Source organism: Acanthopagrus latus, chromosome 17, assembly GCF_904848185.1.
Source record: "Acanthopagrus latus isolate v.2019 chromosome 17, fAcaLat1.1, whole genome shotgun sequence".
Taxonomy (NCBI): Eukaryota; Metazoa; Chordata; class Actinopteri; order Spariformes; family Sparidae; genus Acanthopagrus; species Acanthopagrus latus.
In genome coordinates, this window is record NC_051055.1 from 27203014 (window position 1) to 27225102 (window position 22089).

A 22089-nucleotide genomic window follows, 5' to 3' on the forward strand; every position below is an offset into this window, starting at 1 on the left:
ACTTTGAACTCTGGACATTCATCATTCTACAAAGTGAAGCTCAAACACCCAACTGAGGGAACAAGAAGACAAAAACATGCTTTTTGACTGGAGGGGACTTTAAAATCAGGACGGGCGTGTTGAAGCGCTGCTCCGCTCTCGCTCGCTTGAACCTTCTCGTGTTTTATCTGAAATGGATTTATACGTCACGTGCACAGACCCTGTTAGTACATCTATTAGAAATGATATTAATGTGTGTAGGTGCATGTTTGGTTAAGTGGATTTGGGAATATCTGTGTATATTTTATGCACTCCTCTCTCTGTATCCATGAGTCCTTTAAGTAAGTCTTCAACCTTTGGCTCTAAAAGTATTCTGGGCTCCAGTGAGTCACTTAGAAAAGAAAAAAAAAAAAAAAAAAGATAGAAAGAGCGAGCGATGAGCAAACCTTTCAGTGACTCCTCTGCAAACCTTCCCCTCTCGTTAAATCTTTATCTTTCATTACCGGAGCCTAAAAGCACTCTGTAAAGACACACAGGACACTAAAAACCCAGGGAGCTTTTTTTTTTCTTAATGCAGGTGTTCTGTCAAATTCACAAGCTAGACAGTGTTTCAGAAAGAAAAAAAAAAAAAGGATTGCTGCCCGCGAGCGAGGCTTTTTCTGCAGCGGTGAAACGTCCGGGTCGAAGTAAAAATGTCAGCGCCTTAATGGACTGGAATGTTAATTGACACATTTATCACGATGTTGAATCAAAGCTTTTTACACGGGACATGGTAACAGGCTGCCCGGGCCTGCCCGGAGCCCCGCCAGGAGCCCCCGAGGGCGTCGTCAGAGCAGCTCATGTGGAGTATCTGTTACAACATCCTGCCTGAGTGCTGCGGCCTCGAGAGGTTTCTCTGCTCCTCCGGCTGGGAATGACAAATTAAAAACAACTCGATATAAGTATCGAAACGCGAGGAAAACTTGTGTCTTGTTACGGCGATGGGGGGGGAAGATGAATGTGACGGAGGGATTTGGCCGACACACACGGTCCAACTGTGCCGAGCAGGTAGTCTGCATATAAATCAACTCCCTGTGCAGCGAAATGATCGGCGGGTGAAGACTCTTGATTCTGTTTACTGCTTCTCTCCCTTTTCTACAGATGCTACAGATGTGTTAATGTTTATACCCCAGCGGATTTCTTTTTTTAAAAAGTTATCCATCGCCCACTATTTCAAAAACAGATGTCTGCATGTTTTTGAGTTCAGTTCAGGGCTTGTAACTCCGCTAACACTCGTAAATGTCTCCGTCAGATTGTGTGTTGTTACCGGGCAGATAATAAGCCGACAGTGTGATGCTGCTCCAATGTTTTCTTTGGAAGTTAATGTGTTACGGAGGAAAATGTCAGATGTATCTAAGGACAGGACTCAAAATGCCACATAATTATGACTGGAGAGCCGTGACAACAGGCTCTCTGGTAAATGAATCCTTTGTACATTGTTGGATCGTAATGAGCTTCATCAGGCCTGATGATAATGACATGCAGGTTTTGCCCATTAAAAGCTAATGAAATGAAAAAGATTTTCCAGGTTCTTAATATGTAGATATGTTGCAATAACGAGGCTTTTCTTCTCCTGCGTGTCACCAGCACATCCCGACTGGAGCGTGTTCATCACAGCTGCCAATTCATAAAGTGAGAATCATATTTATTTTAACTTTTTCGCCAAAAGTCTGATAATCAGACTAAATTGCTCCGTCCGTCTGTTTGTCTCTCCTGCTTGTTAATTTGAAAATGTGGGGAAACATCCATCACTAAGCAGAACAATGGACCTTTTTGTAATTATTGCACATGTGGGCAGCGATTGCGAAGCCACACGTGAGCACGCTGAGGTACATATTTAATCATTTTATTCATATTATCTGAATTTGCGGGGTTCAGCAACACAAGAGGAGTCGATAAAATTGCATACATTCATCACAAGAGGTGGGTAGAAACAGCTTACATGTAATTGGATTGCAAAAAACAAGTAACTCATCTGTAATTTGAAGAAATAATTAATGTGCAATTAGATTATATTTATGTTGTCCAGGATGAAAGGAGCAGTACTTTTCTATAATACCACTCCCAGCTCCCATTCTGAACCACTAGCTGCACTGCTAACTGAGCTAACTAGCTAACAGTTAGCAGCAGTTAGCACAGACTCTGGTCAATGTTGCCCGCTGTTTGTTTGGACCAGATTGCACATTTAAACCTTGTTAAATCTGCCAAAGATGACGATCAGACTGTTAAAGTCTCACACTCGTCTTCCTTATCATTGTTTATAAAATCGTGAAATGGTCAAATATGTGTTTCATTTTATATTTTCTGACAACTAATTGATGGATTTTTTTGAAATGTCTGCATGACGAACGCCTAACGTGACTGTGTTTAATCATTATTGTACTAATTGTCTCGAATCCTCATTCAGTCGAGGCTCGTTGATTCCAGCATTAGTCTTCTGTTGGAGCCCACAGAGAGGTTTTCTCCTCTCTGAGTCACACTCAGGCGTAATCTACATTCCAGCGCTCGCTTGGTTGGACGTCCAGCTGTTCACAGCATTTTCCCCGCTGATGGAGGAGTGAGGCGGTGCTTTCTCTGCTGATAGCTCCCCTGAACGGCAGATAGAGGGGCTCCACATCCCACTTACAGATGTTTGTGATCATTGTTCCAGTGAGATTAAATGGAAGCGATACAGCGGCCAGAGATTCAACTCACATAGCAGCGACCAGGTCCTCAGGCGGTCCTGCTGTATTGGTTTTGGATGGCGAGCAGGGGCTTCGGTGGAAAGAAGCTCCCTCATCTGGCTGGAGGGCCAGCGCTCATGCGTCAGGGAGTTTGGGGGTAGATGTGCTACAAACGAGCGATGGATGAATCTGCGTTTGGGTTCATGGAAAAGTTCACAGACTGAACAACTGAGTTTAATCTGTAGCGTATGAGTTATGGTGTTGTGGTGAATTGGGCTCCCTCCAAAATGTCAGAGTTAAAGCGCTCAGACCTGCTGTGTCAGTGATGTTATTTCCTGGATGGAAGAAAGCCACCGGGGCTTTAGGTTGTCAGAGATCATGGATGTATTTACGGCGTGTGCATGTGCGAGCGTGCATCAGCGATTTCTGTTGTTGCTTATCTTTGTTCAGACTGACGTTCGTCTGCCACGTGTACGTCTTCTATCAGCCGCTGCATGATTTCACCTCAACTCGGCTGCGTCCTTGTCACATTTATCTTAATAAAAACTCTCATGGCTGCAAAATATTTTCTTTCCTTGTGGATGTGTAGATCAGCTGTCGATGCTCGCCGTGTTTATTCTGTTTATTTCTGGATCCGGTATTCGATTTGTTTATTTTTTAACGCCCGCTGTTGTCGACTTACTCAACTCACAACGCTTAACGCAAAGCACAGATTCGATCGCCCGAGCAGCGTCGCACAAGTGATTTACAACGCATGCAATCGGTTTGTGAGTTTCCTGGGCCGCTTGTGCCATAAAATGTTAGTGCAGCTGCTCCAGTTAAGATAGAAATGCATAATAGAAAACGTAATAATTCTCAATAATTTATCAGTTGTAGGTCCAGATCCTTGACGGTGATCCACCTATTCGTGATTATGAGGATGCATTTGGTCATTTTGATAACAAGTAGTTTACATCCGCCTTCACATCATTTCAGTGTTCAGTGTGTAGGAGATATATTACTTCATTCAACCTGTACCGAAGCTTAACATGTGCCACTGCTCACCGTGTTTTCCATTTTACTCTGCGGTGTTAATAAACGCACAGGGTGACACTCACGTTTCCGTACTCACCTGCCTGATCTCTCTGTCGGCGCTCCTCGTGCTCTGTTCTATCTCAGGGGATTTCCCCGGTGCTCCTGATGGCAGCTTCATGGGCCGCTTCATGTGACCACCTCCACCACCCTCCGTTTCCCAACAATTTGACTTGTGCGAAGTCAAATACACGAGCGTCTTGACGTCCGTGTGATGTGCTGACTCTGGGGAACGAAGCCTCATTATAACTCTCGATCACTGAAGGATAATTATCGTCAACAAAATCCCGTGGAAAAGGCTGCGGAGCCCAAAGCCTGATATATCTTCCTCCTCTGTGCCACGGAGCCCCATTGTTGTCCAAAAACTATTAAAAACACAAATGAGTCACAGAGTTGGCCCGGGCGACATGTTCCCTCGTTACCATGAACACACACACACACACACACACACACACACTTGGAGTTTATTCTCTCAGTCCCACATGCACCACCCTGCTGCTGTAATTACTCCGCAGAGCACTGAATGTGTATTAATGCAACAAATGCACCATTTAGTCATTTGTAAGAAACTACAGTTTACTTGTTTTTTTTTAAACTGTAACCAGGTTTTGCTTTTGGTTTGATCTTCAGTAGGAACAAACAGGATTCTGTCCACAGCTTCTCCCAGAGTTCAACCATGTGTGACTTCAAATAAGACACACTCAAATAAGCTTCAGAAAGCTTTAAATTCCCCTCAATGAGCAAATCAAAAGGATGCAAACGAACCTCAACAGGAAACAAGAGCCTCCGTCTCTGTTCAGTGGAGGTCTGCAGCCTGACAATGAAGGAATCAGAGTGACCCAGAGGAGTCGCCCTCTTCTCTGAAGCCTCCACCTTTCACCCCGAGCTGCTCTCCACCATTAATTAGGAGCCGGTCTCCACACCTCTGCGCCACAGGTGATCTGAATCTTCTCCTGTCAATGCAGAGAGACTTTCGGCATTCAGCTGAAATAAACAGACAGCAAGTAGTGAATAATGTGGCTGCTACGAACAGAAATCACATTTTCACAGCTGATTTTAATTGTTTGGATTAACGTCCACTGCTTCTGAGTGTGTTTAGTTCTGTGGGATCATTTCTAACAATTAAAGCATATTTGAGTGTTTTGTTATTAATCATTTTAAAGGTGACGAGAGACGTACGAATGCGTTGATTTTTGTGTTTTCATGGGATTTGTTGACATTGGGAAAACTCTGATTGTCATTCAAAAGGTGCAGTGTGTCAGATTGGTGCAGGAACAGACTAGTTATCAGCTGATATTTTGCATTTTCCCAAAAATACGTATTGCTATTTTTTGTGTCTGATTGTCGATAAAATACTGGAGCCTCCTTCTTCTGTCTGTAGTCGCTCTCTGGTCTCACTCAAGGTCTGTAGTAACTAGTAACTAAAGTTATTCAGCAAATGCAGAGTTACATTTTCTACACTGCATATAAAACATTTTGAGACTCAGATTTTCATGTTTATTGCAAAATGTAGATCAGTGTCAGTATCAGTTATCGGTCTCCTACATCACTAATGATCTGAGAACTGAAATAAACATATCGGTCTTCGTTAGATCCCACACTTAGTTTTGGGCTTCTGTTGAAACATGGTGTCCCTGGAAGAGGTTTGAGGTTTAAAAGGCTCATTCTGAGGTGGAGTAAATGGAATGATTCCTAGTTTCAGCTCATTATACACTAATGGAACCATAATTATCCTTATTATTTTACATTTCTGCCAGCAGATCCCCCTTAAATCCTCCAAACTGCATGTTTAAAGTGAAGCGAGCTGACAGCAGTACAGATGTTTATAGTCTGCGAAGCCTCCGTGTTCTGCTGCTCAACGTCCGCCGCTGCCGCTTCATGAGAAATGACATCATTCAGGTAATAATCCACCGCATTGTTATTCCGATAGGTCATCTGTCACTCAGTAACAGCGGCCTGGGAATTTTTTTTATTTTTTTTTAATATTTACCCAGTCGTAATAAATTTCACGCCACTTGTGTGCATATCTGCTCTGCTCGCCGGTTTCGACTCAGACACAATATAAGACTGTAAATAATTGAATAGAATTGTAATTTTCCAGCAGGGATATTTACATTAGGATTACAGATTAGCCCTCTGCGTCACAAACACACACACAGCGAACATCCCTCAGAAACATATTCTGTTCCCGCTGGAAAAGGAGCTGTGCTGAGAAATTATGAAAGTGTTTGTGTAGTGGAGAAATATAATGATTAGTTTAGCTATAAACACATATCGTGATGGAAACACCGGGAGAGTCGATATCCTTCGGGTTCAGTAAGAGATACATATCTTAGATACTGTGTGTTTCAGAGATTTGTCCACCCGAATGTGTTCGAAGTGATCTTAATTTGGATTTGTTGTCTGTATCTGACAGAAAACTTGTAAATACACTAAAAAAAAACTCCTCTTGTGAGGCAGCAGTGTCACTAATACCTCCTCCATATCTGGCTTTTGTGTGCAATGTGAACGTATAATAACGGGATTAGCTCCCGGGTCTGTTAACCTCGCAGCAGTCGTAGTTTTTATCCCCTCCAGCTCGGCTCAGACATGAACACACTGATGTAACTCTTCTTCTCAGGTGCGATGCTAACACGTGTTGAAGTAAAGGCCTTTGGCTTGGTAATATCTTTCCATCCCAAGTGTCAGGAACATTTCACCCAAAAATGAAAATTTAGCCATTAACTCCACACAAGTCTCTGGAAACCCCCTAGATCCAAAACAGATCTGACGAAATGTTATTTGAATCCTTTTTTTAAGTTGAAATCTTTGTCGTAGCTGTTAAGCTAAAAGTGTTAGCACTGACCCCGTCTGAGGTGTGTGCACGACCTCGACCCGTAACATCTCTTCACATGGTTTCCGGTCTACACTGGTTCAGCAGTGTGGAGCCATTCAGTGTTTTCCCCATCTGCTTCAGTAGTTTAGGAGAATGCTGCGATTATGTTTTGCTGCGAAGCTCCAGAAATGTTCTGTGGACCATGAAACTTCAGCTGACTTTACAATCTGGCGTGCTGGTGAGAAGGTAGCGACTGAATTTTAACTGTTGGGTGAACTGATCCTTTAAAAGCCCGATAGCTCCCACTCGAACAACACCGAATCACAAACAAATTAACAAATTAGGACTCTTTTTATTTGAAATTGTTCACCTTATACACACTGACAGTTAATATACACAAGCCTTTGTGGTCCCTCTGGCCCGAGACGTGGTCAGTGACGATGTGTGCTGGATAATCGACTGGGGATGGATGATGGTGGGTGGGAGCTCTTCCATTCTCACACACACACACACACACACACACACACACACACACACACACACACTCGAACACAGATGGACAATCACACGCACCCATGCAGATGCACACACGTACAGATATGCGAGGACGAACACGGAAACACACGTTTTACGACACGTACTCTAAACGATCTAACACAGTCTAGCCATCTAATGTAGACATCAACAGAGGAGGGGCTTAAAGTGCATACAGGAACAGAGGAGGCTCGTGCTTCGCTCTCAGGATCAGTAACAGCCTTTTTTCTTTTTTTCTTTTTTTTAAATTATGAGCGATGGTGATCCTCCACTAAAGCAATGATCTTAGTGCCACGCTGTATCTTTACAAAAAGCACATCCCTACCACACGTTTAGCTCAAACTGTGCCTTGCATCATGAAATAATGACACTGCATAGTTCACGGGGGTTAGTCTTATACATTATTGCGGTACAATGTGGGACCAAGTCCAGGGTCCGGGTGTGAGCCACGGGCTGCAGTATGGCACAGGAAGCATGTGTGCTGCAGCTCAGGGTTACAGTGGGAATAGAGAAATAAATCTATCGTGAGAGAACCCGACGCTTCACCGCGGCCCGGCTCATCTCTGAAGGTGGGATATTCCATACGAGGAGCGGAGAGACGTGGTAAAGGTCCGATCACAGTATGAGGATGTTCAGTATCCCGGATGCATAAAAAGGAGCACAGATGCTGCCACGACTCCTTCGCCTGGTCTGGGTGGAGCGGGTGGGTTTGGTCCTTGACGGGTGGCGGTTCAGATCCGCCCGGGTCAGACAGGTCAGTAAGGGGCAAATAGGACCTGTGGGTGGGAGGTCCTGACAGGCCCAGGGGCCGGGCGGAGCAGTGCGGCAGGGAGGGTCTGTGTCTGGAAGAGGGCGGGGGTGGCGGCGTGGTTAGTGGCGTGGTTCGTGCGGTGCGAGAAAGAGTTGTTGATGGCGGCGGCGGCGGCTGCTGCGACGGCCGCCAGGTGAGCGGGTATCATCTGCGTGGTGAGAGGCTGACACTGCCGCTCCTTACCCAGAGACAACTTTATCTGTCGGGGGGAGAGAAACACAAACACAGTCAGGAGAGTTTGGATGTTCACACGGTGGACAAGACAGAAATCAACATCAGACATCCTGCTGCAAACCAACGCCAAAGAAGTTGAGATGCAACTGAAAAAAGAAAATCTTCATTGTCTGGTTGTTTGTCACTGAATAAACTAAATAAACAAACTGACATTATCTTATATTAAGTTCAGTACAAGATAACGATGGCAAAACCAGACGAATTTGACAACAAATCAAACCAATACAACATGAAAATCTTTTGAGTTTTTGCAGCGCATCTTGGTTTTCTTATTTATTTATTTATCTCTGCAGTGTCCCCGACTTTTTTGTTTTTCAGGATACAAAAACAAGAACTTTTCCTCTATTTTTATTTTTTTTTATACTGTGAGAAATAAAAATGCTTTTTTTCTATAAACCAAACTTTCTCGGTTAACATAAAGAAGCTGAAGTCCACAAATTCTAACCGCCGTATAAACACAAGCTGATATTAAAAAAAAAAACTTTGCCAGAGGGAAAAACAGTTCTGGCGTTTCAGCCTCAAGAAACTCAAAAAACCCAAACAAACAAAAAAACAGAGGAAAGAAAAATCAACTTCCAAATCGACCACAGATTAAACAAAAGAAAGAAATAATACTGGGAAACTAATTTTCTCCACCAGTTTGACGACAGTAATATTAAAAATCAAAAATCTCTTCGATATCTGGTGCTCGGAAAAAAAAGCTAATTTATTGATCAATCAACAGAAAGTCAATCAAAGCCTCTGTTACTAATGTTACTGTTAGCAGCTTTACTCTGTTTTAATCATTATTAATTAAAACACGCTTGTGTGTTGGACAGACAGACTGCAGACTTCTTCATGACATTTTCACATTCTGCTCTCCGTCACTTGCAGTTTATCTGTTGTGTTGCTGGGATTTTTCAGACCGTTTCCTGTTACAGTCCTCGATCAACAGCGGCGACATGGCAGCGTCGCGCAAACGAGATTTAACTTGTAAATGAGATTTCATTACGAGAAGCATGAATAAACAGAGAGCTCGGTGGCTGACGATGCTGCGGCTGCGGTGGTGTTGGAGTTTGGGGGCCTGAGAGTTTTACAGGTGCCACAAATCAGCTGCTAATCACTGAAAGTGTTCCAGGTGATCTCATATGTGAAATAGCAACAGGCGCGTCAAAGTGCTTTGTGTTGTAAATTATTGTTCCACTTCTCGACCAACATATCGTGGTCGTTGGTAGTTGTGACTTAAGTCCCAGAGTCATTTTTTTCTTGGCCAGGGGAAAGTCAAGTCCCAAAACGAGGCATTTTGGAAATGTAGTTTCCTTAAAGTGTTGCCTTAAAAATAAAACTCATCATCGAATCAGTGCAACCGAGTCGCCAGGATAAAACGTTAGCTTTAACTGTTTCTGCAAACCACAGATACAAGGCTGACATTTGTACCAAACATGGCATATCACATTGAAATGATGTGTTTATTAGCCCCCTCTCACATCAGGAGGTTATTTCTACAGACACGTGGAGACATTTCCAGATGTTTCGTGGTGTCAAAACCTGCTGTTTTTCACCGGGAAGTCAGAGCATCTCGACCTGTGACCTCACCGGAGCGTAATCACAGCGTTGTGATGGGAAAAATAGAAAATTCAACCCAAACAAACGTAAAAATGCAACTGTTTTTTTTTTTTTGCAGACACTAACATTTATTCTGTTGATGGTTCATCCCTGATTACAGACCTCTTTAATATCCGTCATGCCCTGTTATTTTGCAGCGGTGTGTTTTCCTTCAGAGTGAGAATGTTTTGGGTTTTTTTTATTTAGGAAGAAGAAGAAGAAATGAAAAGAAAAGTAAAAGGAAACAACAGACAGACAGACAAATGGGAAAAAACCACCAGACCTCCAAAAAAGCAGCCTAATCGGGTGAAGAGGTCACTGAAGTTATCTGGCTTAATCTTCTGTATCAGTAATGGAAAAGCTTCGGTCTCACGGCACCGGGATGGCAGCCTTTTGTCATGGGTTATCAATCACTGACTCAGGCATCGTAACCCTATGGGAAGCATTCTTTACTCTCCGCTCATCAAAGAAGCTTCTCTCCGTTAACTCAGTCAATGATGGGTTTCACAAAAAGTCATTTCCCCCACACTGGTAGCCCCCGCGCTCCGTCTCGGCAAACAGTGGGTGTGATGAATGCCGTTTTCTAAAGAGCGTTCTGTACGACGGAGAGTCAAGCTGTCCTTTATCTTTCGCACATTGAATCGTCGCGGCTCCTTCGTGCATCGAACCCATCCGGCCTCGCGTGGCGCTCGAATAAACAGCTCCTGCGGGGGGGTTTTGTGTTCGCTCCCCCGGAGAGCAAGAAAGCCTCAGTTTGCTTCACACTGCAGCCCTTTAACATTTCATCTGCAGGGCGAATTTCTTTTAGCTTTTCACTGGTGGAAATGACATTTAGACATATAAAAAAAATGTCACTCTGACTGGTTGAAATGTTAATTCTGATTCTGAGACAGTGCAAAAACATTTTCACATGTAGAATCACATCCACTGATAAACAGATATCTGTCGTTTAATCAACAACAATTGCATTTCCAGTATGGACGAGTGGCTTGTATCTATGAGTCTTTGTATTTCAGAGCCTGTACTTAGTTACTTTTACCCGATTAAAGAAATAGAATCAATACTTTTATACTTCTACAAGTATCTGTACTCCTGCGTGTGCGTACTTTTGTTCCAGAAACCAACAATAAACATTTCAACTGGTAAGAAAAATAAAACTCTGATATGTGGTGTGATTCAACATTCGACTGTTGAGAAACGAACCGCAGAGATCGTGAATCAGAACAGCTGCTCATCTAAATAACATTACGAATATGTCGGCTAGGAATTCTAACTATGGTCAGAAAAAGCAGCTGCTGATCTGTAATTGCTATTACGTGATTAAAAAAGGGGGACAGCGAGTACCAGAAGTAATAAGAACCTCAGGAAAGTTTACTTGACTTCTCTTATTCTGTGGTTTTGGAAACTTGCCTGACACTAATCTGAACTGCCTTGACGTGGAGGACCACACGCTGAGGCACTCAGAGTAGGTTAGAACTGACATTTACAATTACCGATGAATAATATTCGACCCCAGGTCTGTATTCAGCTCACTGGGCTCAGAAGAGCCTCGACACTTTTGTCTATAAAATACCAAGTTTTCAAAATGAGATCACGCTGTTCCCTGCCATGGATTTTTAATAAAAGCCAGGTAACAGGTGAGCCAGTTATGGAAGTTGACATTTTATTGAATGAGCTGCCTTCAAGTGGATTGAATGGTCCTTATCCAAGAGCAGACCGCAGCACAAAGAAACATTAAACTGCCAAATTTCTTCATGCGGTTTGGTCCAACAGTCTCTCCCGTGCAAACGGAGCGAAAGAGAACGGCACGTATCGGGTCAAAGCGCAGACGTAAGCTTTTTTTTATTTTATTTTTTTTTATTTGAGCAGCTGGAACAGGAGGATGACGGTCTCTCATATCAAACAATAACTGTCTCTCTTGCCTTCATGCATCCGTCTCCTGAGAGACTGTGATTGTTGTCGTGACACCGACACATATTTTGCTGATGAGGCGACAGAAGCGTGCAGTGACTCACCGGCTGCTTGGTCTGGCCTTTCAGCGGTTTGCTGTACGGGCTGTATTTCGGTTTGGCTGGTTTACCTGCCGCCCGGTCTTTATGACGCCGGCTGCTGATGTGCTGAGAGGGAGACAGAAAAACACACAAGTGTCAGAGAGACGTCCAGAGTCACACTGAAGGTTCCAGTATGTCAGCAGACTGCGGAAATGTTCACATTACAATAATCATGAATAAATGTATATGAAAGGACTGTTGCTGCTTTTATTCAGTCCAAGTCGTGTATCAAATGTCCTTCTGAGTTTGAATCACAATGACTCGACCTCGTTGTGTTTCTCTTGATGTTTTTCAGCCAAGTTTGACTGACAAAAAATAAGAAACAAACAAAATTGTACCTCTATGAATACTGACAACATTTTGTCAAGGAAGTTATGTTTTCACTTGTGTCCATTTGTTGGTTGGTTTGTTTGTGCGTTGGTTTGTAGGCAGGATTACACAAAAACTACTGAACGGATTTCTGCAAAACTTAGCAGGTGGATGTGTCTCGGCCAAGAATAAAGATATGGATCCATGAGGCCGTATTCGGTCAGACATAATGCTTTAATCGTTCATGCTGTTATGTCTTTTATTTTGAATGGTGTCTTATTTTGAAGGGAACTGAAAAGGAAAGCTGTTAATGGTGTAACCTCCGAAAAAAGACGAGATTCCTGGTTCGTGTGAGACAGCAGAGAAGACGCTGTTGCTTGCAGCGCAGGTTACGTCCTCCACTGATGTGAGTTATTAATAAAACAACCATACTGACTTGAGAGTGGAACAGTCGCTGTCGTTTCATCACTCAAGTTACGTAACATAATCAGTTTATGGATGGTTTGGATTGAAGAGACATACCGAGTTTGATATTGGATTGGGGTCAATTGAATTGGGGCTGGTGGGCCTTGATGGAGGTACGCATTTTACTGAGTGCCATTCTAGTTCAGTCATCACATAATATTGAACATTTAAGTCCATCTAGTCCAGAAAAAATGAATAATTTCTGGGTCTTTATTAAAACTTTCTTCACTTAAGATGTTTATCTCATTGCCACAGAGGCTGGATGATTCAGAATGCAGCTTTGTTTCTGGTTCGTCTCTCTTGATCAAATCAATTTATGAAACAAATCCAGACATGCAACATGTTCTGATTTGCATATTTATTTTGAACCAGCTGCCTCTGTTGTTTTCCAAAAAGGAAACACAATGACAGCCGTGCCATCAAGTAGGTGGCGGCGTCAAGGAGAAAGAGGCCAGCAGCTCCTGTCAACACGGAGCGGCTATTTCCACATAAAGAAAAACAATGCAGACGCTTAATGTGGTGGGACATTTCACATCTCGTCACCAGAGCAAACGTAACAAAAAACAATCAGCATGAACGGCCTCGGGGTCGTGAAAAGATATGTACGATATAAAAAAAAAGATCGTACGGACTCTGACAAAAGTATCATCACCTCAACATACTCAACATCTTATTTGATAGCCATCAGCTTATGTTAGCATTCAACCACTCCCGAGCTAACATCGCCATTTGATCACATCCAGAGATGATCCATGCTGATAGCATCAAACAGGAAGTGGTTGAATGCTAACGTTAGCTTGTCCCTCTTATTTTTTTCTGTCCTTTGTCTTTCAGGTTGTTGATCAATCAGGAGGAGGTGAAATTATAACAGTTTGTCAGATTCAGTATGTTTAAACGACTTGTAACCTGGAAAACAGCAGAACGACGTTTGAGCTTCCACCCTCCCCCGAGTGTGACATCAGAGGAAAATGGCTGCCATGTGAATATTGTCCACATTGCTTTTGGCCCGTGGCCCTCAATTAAATTTCAGTTTTGGTCCTCAGAGGAAAAAAAGTTTTTTTTTGCAGCCCTGGGCTGGAGGAAAGATCAAGGGGTCAAAAAATCATCCAACCCCTGAGGATGAGACAGATTAGCTGGTCAAGAAGAAGGTTCGACCAGTTTCCCTGACGTCTGATGAAGTATTCCCGGTTGAGATACTGCACTTTGTTCCCGTCCTGAGGAAAACACTGCAGATTGTCTTCGCTTTTTTCCAGATTATGATGCTTTATAGTCGCCTGTTACTTCAGCCAGAGGCTGGATGTCATTTCAGGATAGATAGCTTATCATGTGATGATGCAGGAACCTGACCAACCCAGAGGGAGGAGGCCGGACTAAAAATACACCAAGCGGGAAGTATTGCAGCTTAAAAGGTCTCATTTTGACTGGAGCCACCCGCGGTGAGAATGACTGCAGCTCTGGCCCTGCTGCAGGGATACAGTGCAGACGGCGTTCACCAGATGACACATTTTGTTCCCATGTTAAATACAGAATGTCATTTTGGGTGAAATTAACAGTTTTCTGGTGTTGAGCGAGCAGAAACACGCAGTTGATGTGAATAAACAAGTGGAAAACGAGAATCTGGGATGACATCTAGAGAAATACTCGGTGCTCTGAGCAGATAAAGGCAATAAATAATTCAGTGTGGGTACACATCGACAACAAAAGGCAGATTTCTGGCTGCGTCTAAAGCTCATAAGTCCTTCCAGTGGGTTTGACAATCACACTTTTTCCTCTGGTTTCATGCCGTAGCAGAAATTTGTCATGCTGGATTCTTTTCACAGGGAATCGCCGCTTTTCAGAAGTACTCAGTAAAAGTCCCTGCATGAAAAATTCATACAAAGCCCGTCTATTTTCAGTGAGCAAGCTCAAGGTTAGCTCAGACAAAACCGAGTGGGGTTTCAAGTATTGTAGATGAAATTCCCCCCGTGACAGAATGATCAGCAGCTACAAGAAAAGAAGATTTATGGAGTGCCCCCGAGCGACAACCAGGATAAACATTCCTAGGTAGGACTTTTCAGCCAAGCCACAGTGAGAGAAATATCACAGGAATGAGATTATTATCAGCTTCCTTCGGTAATCCGATTTCCTTAAAAGCATATAAACCAGGAACCGTATTCCTTATTTTAGGAGAGAGTTTAGGAGGGTTTCTTTTTTTTTATCTGCTGGAGGAACTTCTCTTCTTGGCCTCCTGCTGCGAATTCTCAACCAGATTTATTTTTTTTCTATGTGCATGACAGCAGCACGGCCAACTTACATCAAATATTATCAGCACTAACGGTGCATCTTTTGAATCCAGAGAAATTAATCTTAATTAATGAATCTTAAATGACAAAATGTGATGTCTAACACTGAAGTAAATGACTCTAAATGAGCAGGTTTTCACAGATGAACAGAAAAAAAAATACCTATGACATATATCCAAAAAACTGCGGCGTCTGGCGTGTACGTATGCTGTGAAAAGACCTTTTATTCTGTAATATTCTGTAAATATTCTGCTTCACTACATCTGTTTCACCACTTTTTATAGGGTATAACTTCTTGTCCAGACACAGTTGATCTATATTTTAGTTGTTGGAACTGGATGGCAATAATGAGAATGAGCTTATTTTGCAAAATGTTGACAATTCTTTCAAAATAAAATTGTTATGTCAGATAGCGATGAAAAGTAGTAAAATATTACTTTTTGTGCAGAGTTACCTTTAAAAGCATCATTTAAACATATGACTTGTGCAGGAAAGCTGCAAAAAGTTTCTTACTTATATCATTTTTTGTTTGGGTTCATGAGTTTCAGAGTGTCTCCGTCCTTCTCACCTGTTTTAGCTGAGTCTCTGAGTTGACGTGCACGTCGCAAATCTCACAGTAAAACGTTTTGTTCTGCAGGCCCGTCGATGATTTGGTGGTCACGGCCAGTTTGCTTTTGACTCCCGGCCGGGGGAAAGACTTGATGGAGCCCACGCCGGTCCTGGCCTCCAGCATCGTCTTGTGCTTCGTACCTGCAGGTTCAGACAGACAGAAGGAGCCAGGTGAGTACCTGAACTTCGCTCTGCAGGGTTCTGCCTGAAGGAAAGGTGAGACCCGGAGTTAAGTGTTCTCTGACCTCAGCGATACGAGGGTCAGTGTGAAAAGGTCGAATTTTTCAGTGTCCCTGATCAAAGCTGAGAACGTTGTTAAAGTCAGTCACAGAAGAGTTACACATTTGACCCGAGCTGGTTGTAGTGAAGAGACAGACTAGGAATCAAAAACAGCTCTGGACCTGGACCCAGACCACCAGAACCACTTTGTGACCCTCTGAACAAATTCAAATTCAAGTTTTCTTGTTGGTTCACAGACACTCGTCCAAACTGCCCTCTTCTATACGCGTCCAGAACTTTAGGACCGGTAGATGAACGTCCAACATATATTTCTAGACTTTCGGCTTCAGAAGAAATTCAAAGTCTCTGCAAAACTGTCACTCTGGGATTCAACCGCTGAAACCAAAGAATAACTTTTCCTGGAATGAGATGGAATATTATTTCAACAGCTTAAAGGATACTGGCGAAACATCAGCTGTGTTTCCATCACTGTAGTTTCATGCACATTTTGAAGCACTGCATTAGAAAAGGTTGATGGAAACTTCTGTAAACTTTTTCAAAAAAGAAGAAGAAGAACGTCATCATGACATAATCTGCTGGAATAAACATTTTCTTATGGCCCAGGCGGTTAAATTCTTCTTCTTCTTCTCCTGCCTCTTCTTCCTCTACTTCTCCTTCTTCTTCTACTTCTGCCTCTTCTCCTTCTTCTGCTTCTTCTTCTTCTTCCTCTCTTTTGCCTCTTCTTCTACATCTTCTCTTCATCCTCTTCTTCTGTTCTGCCTCTCCTTCTTCTTCTGAAAGATGTAAGTGGTTGTTCTTAGTCGGTCAGTCAGTCAGTTTCTTACATGGGTGTTGTTCTCTGTTGTTAGATTTGTATCTGACTTGTTCAAACTCTCAAATAAAATATTTATTATAATTTTAAAAATTTGATATGATGAGGCAAAAGCAGCGTGACACGACGCTCCGACAGAAGACACAGACGACTCTGCGTCCTGTAACATCTCCACTCTGTGCGAGAATTAGTCTGACGCAGAATCACAAAAACAATCTCTGCTCGCGAAGGCAGAAACGTCCTGAAATACCCGAGCGAAGCTGGATACAAGGTTGCTATGGAAACCACTGACAACTCCAACTCTAATAAGTTTTTTCACATCTGACAATTATTGCTGAGGACGGCCGATACAACTCAACAGAGACGACGGCGGTGACGAACACTTCAGCGCTGGTTCTGGGTGATTGTGCAGAAACCAGCAGGTAACAACCGTCTTCACAAAAAGCATCGACTGGACAAAATCACTGTTTCAGCACTGGTGTGTGTGTGTGTGTGTGTGTGTGTGTGTGTGTGTGTGTGTGTGTGTGTGTGTGTGTGTGTGAAACTGCACAACACAGATGGCTAAATGATGCCAAGGTTACAGCGTTTGGTGAGAAAACTCTGACAAACACCTGCTGAAATTTTAACAACAGAAAATAATGTCTCATGAAAACTAACCAAGAGTAATTTGCGTCTTCACATATGATTTCCCCATTTTTCACGTATTTTTCCATTCATTTGTTTTTTATATACACGTGAGCTAAAATTTTAACTTTTCAAAATACAGTGAAACTGTAACGTCACACGTGTCACATCAGTTTTTTTTTTTCACATGATAGAAAATGTGTGCATTGGAAAATTTACATTTCCAGATTTTCACGTGAAACTGGCCATTTTCATACGTGAATTAAAGATCTGACATATGAAAATAAAGTAAATGTCACAAGAGATTGGCTTTTTTCACATGGAATAAAATATTCTTTATGTGAAATTATTACACATAATACAAAATATTTACACATTAATTGGCACGTTATCAGGCCTCAGCAGAGTCTGATGACGAGCTGATCATTTCAGTAGTATCTTAGATACATGCTGGGTCTCAATTCAGGGTCTGCATCCTTGAAAGGACCCGGCCTTTGTGTTCTTTGAAGGCGATTCCTTCGGAGAGACCTTATTAACCCACTCAGCCGTTGTTAAATTGGACGGTTTAGCCTTTGGAGCATTTCCTGGTTGCATCTTCAAATGTTTTACCCTTACGTCACGATTTCTGCCGCCCAGGCCCACGAAAGTGACGATCTACGCCACAAAATGTCGCCATTTTCTCTTTTTTTCCCTTTTGTGAGGCTACGAAGGATAGTAGCGGTGCATCCTCAAAAAAGAGGGAAAAGAAGGAGCTTCTGTGGGCTGCATCTGCAGGAGCCTTCGAATTGGGACATCCTTTGCACGGCATTGTGACGTAATTGGCCTTCAAATGCTCCTCTGAAGGATGCAGAGCCTGAATTGAGACACTAAAACCTGCAGGGCTGAAGGGCTCCATGAGCAGGACTGAAACACACTGGATTAGAATTTCAACATGAGGAAACATGTTGGAGGATCTTTTGTCTTCTGCACTAACACCTCTATCATCATCACCACAAACACTGAAGTGACGTTCACATTCCCGTCACACGTCTCTCACCACTGTTGTGAGCCTCCAGCTGTGACGCAGAGTTGACCGCCACTTTGCACAGCGAGCAGTACAGGAGACGCCGAGCTTTCTCCTCCTCTGTTTCAGCGTCTGTCTCCGCCTCGGGCTCGGCCTCGGGCTCCGGGTCCGGTTCTGACGGCGAGCCGAGCTCGGCTGGCCTCTCGTCCCCTCCGGCGACCGAGGGAGTCTCTGGGGCGACGGCCGCCGTGCTGCTCGGGACTACGGGTGAGGCCGCGGGTGCTGGCGTCAGCGGCGTGAGGGTCATCAAGGATGCCAGCGGCTGTGCCAGTCTGAGCACAGGGGAGAGCGGGAGGGGTGCTGCTCCAGGGACGCCATCTGCAGAGAGAAAACAGATGATTTGTTTGTTGAATCAAACGGGTCCATCCATCATTTACGGACGAGGATGTTTTATTCATGCGATGCAGCCAACAGGTGGCTGTTATAGAAGTTGACGTGGACATCAACAACAGAGATACTGACAAAATAAAAATGCACGACGACCACAGATGAATCTAAATGTGTCTTTGTGAAGATTATGTGGGCTAACGTGACATTTAATATTCTCTTTATTCATACATGTTACTCGACGCATGAGCGAACATTTGACTTCAAGGCACGGTCAGGACATGGTTCAAAGAGTTTCAGAACAAGCACAGAAGATTAGACCGCAGGCCGGGGCCGCGTCAACGAGTAACACCGGTCCTGCATGATTTACTCGGTAAGACAGTTAGAACATCTGATACACTGTCAATAGGTTGCATGGCAACAAAAGATGTATCTACAGTAGAGCACAACCCGCTGTATAGAGGTATAGAAAAACAAAAGCAAATGAAGAAAACACCTTCGCCAGTTTGCAGCATTTGTGTCCACATACAGAATTTTTGCAAATTGCACATAAAACAGCGGAAATGAGTTTCTCAGGGACGGAGAGGAAACGCTCTCGGTCTCAAACAGCAGCAATTATAGGCTCGCCTGCTGGAACGAGCAGCAAGACTCTCAGAGAAACAACATGTTCTAATATCTGCTTTTTTTTTCCCCCCAGCGTTAATAGACACATTTAACAGGCTTCTGTTTTTCATACAAACACTCGGGTTGGAAGTAAATGAATCTGAAATTACGAATGCCACTGATTCAAGATGTGAGCTCTGTGGCTGCAGACGATTATAAAGATTTCAACGTATTGAGACTGAAAGTTTATGTTTCTGGTTGTGTAATTTATATATTTATTTGTTATACTTGTTAACCAAAGACTGTAACAAACAAAGGGAGAGTCAGCTACTAAGATAAAAAAAAAAAATGGTATATCGATATTTTTCCAGGTTTTGTATCCAAGTAAGATGTTTCAGTACCATGAAAACACCAGAGACAAGTAACCCTGGTTCATATTTATTATAAAAAGGCTAAAAACAGCAACAATTCCAAGTATTGCAGGAGAAAACTGATTGGCATGCTGTGTATGTACATATAAAACAGAAATGCATATAGATTGCATCAGTGATGGACAGCTCTGAGATATAATCACACCTCTGATCCTCTGCCAGCGAGTGAGATCACATTAACATGTTACACAAATAGCTCCTGTGCCTCTGAAAGAAACGTCTGATATTTTTAGGAACAAAGACGGCAGCCGATCGATTAAACCTGACTCATAAAACAACACCACATGTCAGCGTGTGGAATACAGCGGGCCCAGCCGCCGCCACCACCACCGCCGCCGCCGCGCTGACGAAAATGAAATTTTTGCCTTTCGCGGCACCGCCTGATCGATGCCAATGCCTCTGAGTTCTCCCGACTCCAGTGTCACGAAATGAAGATCACCCAGCCAGGAGAGCAAATCAATAGTGAATTATGTCATGCTATTTTTGTGGGCCATTATATGCGGTTCTTATTTATCCCTGAGACGGTGCCGCAGAAGTGCTCCGAGTTACACCGGCACCGGGGTTTAATCCTGCCAGTGGTTTTCAAAAAAATAAATAAATAAATAAAAAATAAGAGAAAAAGGTTTGGAGCAGCAGGTGTGTTTCTGACGTCACGTAAAAGAGCTCCTGGTGAAAGCTGTCCTTTTTATTCACACCGAGGTTTTGAATCACGGCGGCGTCGCACCGACACTCCGCATGAAAGCTCCAGCTTTAAACACTTTAAACTTAATGTAAATGTATGCAACGTGGGTTTTTCTCTCTTTCAGTGCTTCGGTGTTTGCGAGCATTCAATCCATTAACCTTTGAAATGGGTCTGAGGCACATTTAGACTTGTTGTAATACACTCCTCTCACAGCTGACTGACTCCCAACTATGATATTTGCTTTTTGCACTTTTATGGAACTCGCTGCACGCTCTGAATGCAGATCTTTAAAGTACAGGAAAAGGAGGAGGAAAAGAGAGAAAGCTGTGAGAGCGTTTTCTAACCTATAAGTAATAAAATCTTACGATGCAGGATTGGATTGGAAGTAGAGTCTCATGGTGATGATGATGATGATGATGATGATGGTATTTTGGAGTAATATTTAAATCTGATAATGGAGTTATTTTCTTTATTTCCTTCAGTACAATCAGACTTTAAGTCCAGTTCCCTGAAAATGTACGTGCATTCTTCCTCAAACAAAGTAAATTCAAAGCTGTTGTTGAACCATTTGAAAGGCAGACAAGGGTCTCTTCAATCACTCATTGGCTGTTTCAGGCTCTAGGGCGGGCGTAGAACGAGCTGTCAATCAAACGGCTGCCACCTCAGGATCTGCGGTGTGATGGATCCAGTGGAGATCTGCTGTTTGATGATGAGACACTTCATTGGTGAGTTGGCAAGACTTCCCACATGCTGGTTTGTTGTCTTGGCTGTCTGTTTACTGCTGATAGGGTTCAGGCAGTTTTATCTTGACGTGACGGAAGCATGAGAATCGAGCGTTTTGCAGAACTGCATGCTGCTGGTATTTACTCCGGCGACGGGGGTTCATCAGTCAATGTGACTGTAAATCTCAGTAAATAAACTCAGCTGAATCAGTCGGTGCTGTGATATTTGTCTTTCCGTTCTGTGTGGATGCTGCTGCTGTTCTCTGACTGCCTGACGGGATGCGTCCATCACATGACCTTCAGCGAGGGCGGCCTATTGATTACCGCAGCCGGAGGAGGATTGAGCTGATTGACCTCTACCTGTATATCTGCGTGTGTGTGTGTGTAGACGCTTGGACTGATGTAAAGAACAACATCTGGCACGGTAAAGACCATTATTCCAGGCGGTTACACTCGATACCGTGACTGGAACATTTATATAAAAGTCTGTGGACTCAGCTCAGAGAAGGGGACCAGTGACTTCCGCTTATTAGCTGTGCGCAATTTATGTTCTGTTTAATTTGAAGTCGAGGCTGACTACGCTTCAGACGAGAGCCGGAATAATCTACACAGCCCTTCCAGTGCACTCTTAACAGCGCTTTAACCCTGATTTAAGGCGATCGCAGTAATCTGATCTCAAACAGAGTTTACACGAGGACGATTACCTGGCCCATCATCAATCTCTCTGTCATCTTTGTCTTCTGTTACATACGTTCTTCGTGTTTTCTCGGTTTTGCTGTGTCCTTTGCTTGTTTCCCTGCTGTGTTCCTCCCCCTCGGTCTGCCTTCCCACCACACCTGATCTGCATCCCCCCCCCCCTTCGTTAGCCCGGCCCTGTTCCCAGTGTTTGCTCTGCTGCACAGCCAATCTGAGTGATTTTTTTTTTTTTTTTTTTCTGTTCTGACAGAGGACTCAACGATCCACCAATTCAATTAGCCGATAAGCTGCCGACAAGGGCCAAAGGTGAAGGACGCCTCGATATTGTTGTGTCAAGACATAGAAAGTGTGTTGGTTTGAAACATATCAGGTTTTATTTGTGTTCATATTTCAGGCCTTCAGCTAAATACAGCTTCAACATTAATCAGTTTTGACCCTAATGGT

General features: G+C 43.3%; 1 protein-coding gene and 1 long non-coding RNA gene across 5 annotated transcripts in view; one reads left to right on the forward strand and one right to left on the reverse strand.

The window, feature by feature from the left end:
- Positions 1-4244: 4244 nt before the first annotated feature.
- On the forward strand, positions 4245-16334 carry LOC119006546. The gene is made up of 6 exons (XR_005070835.1): positions 4245-4688; positions 5513-5651; positions 12378-12496; positions 13390-14598; positions 15475-15617; positions 15923-16334. It is a non-coding gene; the product is annotated as an uncharacterized LOC119006546 (long non-coding RNA).
- znf385d (zinc finger protein 385D) overlaps positions 6900-22089 on the reverse strand; it is an 86590-nt gene continuing 71400 nt past the window's right edge. For all 4 annotated transcript variants that reach the window (XM_037075374.1, XM_037075373.1, XM_037075371.1 and 1 more), the window contains 4 exons: positions 18158-18502; positions 15406-15587; positions 11746-11847; positions 6900-8111 (listed from right to left, as the gene is read on the reverse strand). In XM_037075374.1, the coding sequence (XP_036931269.1) occupies positions 7857-8111; positions 11746-11847; positions 15406-15587; positions 18158-18502 (884 nt within the window). In that variant the 3' untranslated portion in view covers positions 6900-7856. The remainder of the gene's footprint in view (positions 8112-11745; positions 11848-15405; positions 15588-18157; positions 18503-22089) is intronic.